This window comes from Leopardus geoffroyi, chromosome B3, assembly GCF_018350155.1.
Source record: "Leopardus geoffroyi isolate Oge1 chromosome B3, O.geoffroyi_Oge1_pat1.0, whole genome shotgun sequence".
Lineage (NCBI taxonomy): Eukaryota > Metazoa > Chordata > Mammalia > Carnivora > Felidae > Leopardus > Leopardus geoffroyi.
In genome coordinates this window covers 97,850,820-97,856,819 of record NC_059337.1, presented here as the reverse complement: position 1 = coordinate 97,856,819, position 6,000 = coordinate 97,850,820, and the positions used below count along the sequence as shown (strand labels likewise).

General features: G+C 38.8%; 1 protein-coding gene across 3 annotated transcripts in view; it reads left to right on the top strand.

Annotated features, from left to right (window-relative positions):
- Positions 1 to 668: 668 nt before the first annotated feature.
- NEMF (nuclear export mediator factor) overlaps positions 669 to 6,000 on the top strand; it is a 57,869-nt gene continuing 52,537 nt past the window's right edge. For all 3 annotated transcript variants that reach the window (XM_045450910.1, XM_045450908.1, XM_045450911.1), the window contains exons 1-4: positions 669 to 1,021; positions 1,850 to 1,918; positions 2,065 to 2,167; positions 5,068 to 5,193. In XM_045450910.1, coding sequence (XP_045306866.1) covers positions 963 to 1,021; positions 1,850 to 1,918; positions 2,065 to 2,167; positions 5,068 to 5,193 — 357 coding nt within the window. In that variant the 5' untranslated portion in view covers positions 669 to 962. The remainder of the gene's footprint in view (positions 1,022 to 1,849; positions 1,919 to 2,064; positions 2,168 to 5,067; positions 5,194 to 6,000) is intronic.

Below are 6,000 nucleotides of genomic sequence, written 5' to 3'. Positions count from 1 at the left end.
AGGTTGCCTAAGGAGGGGTGAACCGGCCCAGGTCGGAAACGGAGCAGGTCAAAACTCCCGTGCTGATCAGTAGTGGGATCGCGCCTGTGAATAGCCACTGCACTCCAGCCTGGGCAACATAGCGAGACCCTGTCTCTTTTGCGTTCTTTCCTTGTATCTATCGTAACACAACGAGAAGTGGCATACTTGCATTCTTGCCCGGCAGTTTTCCTACTACCCCACGAGTCCCCCATGGTGGGGCAATCTTCTATTATTTTGTATCTCATTTCAAAACATTATGTAGCAAAACACCTGAATATTCAGGTTGCCAAGCGTTTACGGAGTTCCTATTGTATACCAGGTACTATGCTGAGGCAAGGGGATGCCAAGACCGAGGTTAGACGAGAATCCCACAAGACATCGCAAAACGCTCTTCAGAGAGCGTCCATCAAAATAGGAACTCTTTTTTGAACGTTTCTTCGCCTTTATTGTTGAGGGTAATTGTAGGTAATTGTAGGTAGTTCGTTTCGTTATATTTCAAAATTCTACTCGTCCAGTTAACCGAATGGAAAGGGCTCACTGCTCTTGCATACCGAACCCTACCGCCCATTTAGGGGAAATCCTCCCAGTACTCTCATCATAAATTGTTATGACCAGCAGAGGTCGCTAGGGAGGTCAGTTTGAGTACTGAAACACAAGAGGGAAAGGTGACCGGACTAGTCCGTCAGCTTTCCAGGAAGGAATGCAGTTTCAAGACACTAGTTCGGATCTATGTCTAATTGTTTTGGTATAACGAAAAGCTAGTTGACGGCGACTGGATATTCCAATTCTTCAGAAAAGCGACGCAAACACGTTCGCTTCAAGGAATATTGGGTCTTCTGCGCGGCCGTAGATTTCGGCCAAGTGCGCCTGCGCATAAGAGTAGCGGCGTTGAGTCAGGTAGTCAGTGGAGAAAACTGCGATAGCGACCCTCAGACCTCGCCATGAAGACTCGCTTCAGCACCATTGACCTCCGCGCGGTACTCGCGGAGCTGAATGCCAGGTACTGAGCGATAGGTGACTAGGCTCTTGCGGGGAATGCAGAAGGCAGAGGCCGGTGCCCCGTGGTGGAAAAAAAGACCAGCCTGATGTTTCCACTTAATCCCCCAGTGCTCCTCTGCGGACCTGGCTAGGCCTGGGTGGGCGAGCGCGTGACATCTTTCCCGCGGCCCTCGGGATATCTGGGGACCCCAGCGTCCGCATGCCCCACACCCCGCACTCCCGGGCTGCTTGTCTCGCCGGATCTTGTGTCAGGCTTTGGCGGGGCCCTCGCCGAGCTCTCGCCTTGTTGGCCTGAGTTGCCCCGGTCTGGCAGCGAACGTTTATTAAGACACGAGACACCAAGTAGACGCCGGGGTGCCCAGCAGTCTTTTGCCTCAGGGGTTTCCAGACCGGAGGCCTGGTTTCTTTGACACTCCTCCTCATTCCTAGGAGACGGAATATTGGCGTTTTAGCTGAAAGTAACATTCTGATCTGGTTTCTGTTATGCAGCTGTGTGAGTTTTGTCATTTTTTTTTTCCAGAGTTTTGTTACCTTTTTTTTCTTTTGTAATAAAGGGGGTTAGATATTTCCTTAGAAATATCGGGTCATTTCAAGGACGCAGGGCATTGCATGGTGTTCCTAGGACTGCTCTTTTTGTCTTAACTTTTGTTCTTAAGAAGTTACACTTCTTTTGGGCTCAATGCCTGGTGGCCTTCACTCTGCTCCCTGGTTGACTCCATATCCTTTGAGTTGAAGATCCCCTCTTTGAAGGCCCTGCTTCCTCCTGCGGCTTTAATTTGAGTGAAGTTTTGTATTTCAGATGTTGTTACGTGTTTCCTTTCTCTTGCAGCTTACTAGGAATGAGAGTAAACAATGTTTATGATGTGGATAATAAGACCTATCTTATTCGTCTTCAAAAGTAAGAGCATTTTACAGGCTTGTTTGATCTTTGGTAATTAAATATGAGATTATTGATTTTTTTTTTTAACCTGCACTTTTAGTCTGTTTTATTGAGTTAGCGTTGACAAATGCCTTAAAGAAAAATTTAACTTTTTTCTTCCACAGACCAGACTTTAAAGCTACGCTTTTACTTGAATCTGGCATACGAATTCACACAACAGAATTTGAGTGGCCTAAGAATATGATGCCATCTAGTTTTGCCATGAAGGTAAACTTTAAGTTATACTTGAAGCTAAATTTTAAGGCCCTGAGATTGGTCACTAACAATTTAAGTTTTAAAATGTTTGGTTTTCCTTCACTATTATGAATAAAGTATAGATAAAATAGTTGATAGATACTGGGATGAATAAAGTAGACTTTTATTGACTTCTCCCTGTTACCCTTCACACCCCAGTATGCTCTAGATCTTTCAGTTCCCACAGTCATTATTCTAGTTTAAGCTTGTATAACGTTCCCATAAAGTCCTTTGAATTACAGTATACTTCTTGCTATCAAAACAGTTCTTTGTTAGACCAGAGTTAATTTTTCTAAAGCATCATTTTCATTAGTTTCTTACCTTTTATGATTCCCAAATTTCTGAATTCATATCCTATCTTCTAGTATTCTTGGTTTTCTGTGATATGCCCCCCCCCCCCCGTAACCTTTTCCTAGTTTTCTGCAGCTCACTTTTGAGCTGCCAATCTGTATTTTATTGAAATACTCAATGACATTAGTATGTTACCAATCATATCTTTTTACTTTTCACTTCTCTCTTTGCTTTTGTCTTTTTTTGTTTTTTTCTATTAAAACAGAGAGTCTGCATTTGTGGACGTATTACCTGTCCGTTTATTGGCATAACAAAGATACTGAAAGTTTATGTGGTACAGAAGAAAGACATTAGAATCAAATATACCTAACTTTGAATTAATGATTTTGCCGCTAAATAATTTTATAAACCCAGAAAAGTAACTTAACCTCTTGAAACTTAGTTTCTTTAAATGTAGAATGCGGATAATAACTCCCCCTTGGGGTTATTGGTGAGGATTATTTGAAGTAACATGTAAAGCACCTAACACAATGCCTGACACATATTAGGGCTCCATATGTATTAATTTCCTTCTTCCTCTCCTCCTCACTTTCCTTCAGAAATTTATTTGTTTTGGCATTGTGTTATTTCATTAGAGGCTTTACAGAGAAGAATCTTATCCCCAGCAACTTAGAATCTGTTTTGGATTACAAGTTAGGTAAGTGTTTCCCAAATCACAAGGCCTGTCACAAAATTATCAAACTCTTAAAAAGTTTAATTTATAGTAACCCCAAATGGTTCTTTTGGGAATTGTCCATAATAATGGTGACACTTGGTATTTGTATAGCATTTTTTAAAATAAATTAATAACGTATATTTTGAGCTGTTTAATATGTCAGTGGATATGAAGAACGGTTATTTTAGCTTTACAGATGATAAGATACATGATACTGGGATTGTGTAAAAATCCCCAAATCAGGCTATACCAATAGGAGGCCAAACACTCTTAAAAAAAAAAAAAAGAAAAAGAAAAAGAAAAAGAATTTTATGAGTTAGGTGTACATGTTAATCTAAATGTATATAGAGAGATACCCTCCAATGGAGCAGACACAGTGTTAAGCACATGATAAATAATTTAAAATAAAGAGCTGCTACCTTTGTATGGCACAGTCATGCTCAGTTGTGGCAAATCACAGTGATTGTTCTTCATTCTTACATTTGGGGATGCCAGTGATAGCTTTGTGGCACTGTTGTTTTCACCAAGCTGCTAATAAGGAAATAAATAAAACAAACATTATGTATGTACTGTATGCCCATCTATACTCATGATAAGTAATCTTCCCTTTTCTCCATTCCATGGTGTGGATTTCTGTTCCTTTCAAGGATGCCTTTTATCTCCATTTTAACTTTGTTTTTCTTGAATAAAAATACTACTGGGGGCCTCTGGGAGGATTGTGATTTTCCCCTGGGAGTTTAAAAATAGCCCTATATGTAGGTCACTGTTTAAATCAAAACCATTATAGACCACTCTTAGAACTATTGAATATAGGAGGGAGAGATTGTTAGAAGTTTGAAAAGGCTTATTATATCTGCCTGAATGTATAAGTACATAAAATGAGAATTTTCGTCAATTTGAACTATTAGGTCTGGAGAAGAAGTCTTCTTGGTTATGAAAGAGTTGGCATTGGTTCTAAAAATGATTGTATATATTTTTAAAGGTGAATTTATATTAGCTTCTCTGTAAAATTTATCTTGAATTTGAGTCTTGAAAGCATTCTTTCTTACTGGTCTTGAGTAAGCAACCTTCCAAATTAAAGAATTAGAAACAGTGGTAAGAATTTTTAGGCACTACACAGTAGTCTTGTTTCTGGTTCATGTTATACTTAAATATTTGTACTAAAGGATGGTACATATAATCTAAAGCAATAGGTGTTGACCAAGTAATTTATATTTGGGTTTAAAACGTTAATTGTATTTTAATTGCTAATAAGAAAAGAACATCATGACTAGGGATAGGAAGAATGGGATTTGATAAGGAATAAGAGTTATTATATTTGGATTTGAGCTAAGTTGGTCAAAAGCTTTGGAGACAGTACCAGAAAGATTCTGTCTGGGCTATATTAATACATTTGTGGGAATAGAAGGTAATTGGATGTACGTTGAAGACTGACTTACAGAATACCAATAAGCTCATGGTTCAGAATTTGTATTTGAAATGGAAGTTTGGTGGAAACCACTAATTAATATTGAACACAAAGGAAATTTGGGATCCTTAAAAGATGAGACTGGAATGAGGCTTTATGAAAAAAGGTTATGGCTTTGAGTGAGGTCATCAGGGTAAGAAAAAGAGATTTAGCAGTGATATAAACAACAGAGTACATTTCTCTATAGGGCAAAGTACAAAATACTGTTTCAGAGTTAGCAGTCAGAGTCCTGACAGAAAGTGTTTTTCCTTTGATTATCATCTGCAGGCTTTTGTTTACTATTTTTTAAATGTTATTCTTGATGGAAATGAAAAGAGGAAGCTTATTTACAAGCCAATACCAAATGGTTAGGAATTCACTTCTACTATATGAATGCCCTTTTCTTCTGTTTCCCACTAGTGCCGAAAACATTTGAAGAGTCGGCGATTAGTCAGTGCAAAACAACTTGGTGTGGATAGAATTGTAGATTTTCAATTTGGAAGTGATGAAGCTGCTTATCACTTAATCATTGAGCTCTATGATAGGGTAAGTTAAATTTGGGTGGTGAGATGAAGGATAATTCATTGTTGTATTGTTAATTATCTGTGTAATACTGTTACACTGTAAAATATGGGCAGGGAACAGCAGCTGTAGCCCATCTGAAATTGATTTTTGTGTGTGGTCTCAGGTAGTGAGTGGTCAATTGAAATTTGTGTGATACCCTCTTTAAAAATTTTTTCTAAAAACTTTATTGTTTTCAAATGATTGTGGATTCACAGGAAGTTGCAGAGATAGAGATGTCCGTTTCCCTTAGTTGTTACATTTTGCGTTATTATAGTACAATATCAAAGTCAGGAAATTGATGCTGGTACAATGTATGCATCTAGTTCTGTTCATTTTACCACCTTTGTAGATTCATGTAATCACTACTGCAATCAAGATACAGAATTTTTCCATTACCACAGAGATCTTCCTGGTGATACCCCTTTATGGTCATACCCACCCACTCTTCCTCCCACCATCCCTCCCTCCTGGCAACTACCAATCTGTTCTGTCCCTATAATTTTGTCATTATAAATTGGGTCTTCAACAAAGAAGTCAGGTTCAGAACCTTGGTAGAAGGACATACCAGATACTCTTAAATGGGAGTTGGTAAACTACAGCCTGTGGCCCCTTTTTATAAAGCTTGTGAGCTTAAGAATGGTTATGTTTTAAAAAGGGCTCTTAAAAAACAAAAAAGAATATGCAACTGAGACCATATGTGGCCACAAATGCTAAAATGTTTACTGTCTTGCCTTTTACAGAGTTTGCTTTGTAAAAAAGTTTGCTGGCCTCTGCTCTTATAGACTCATG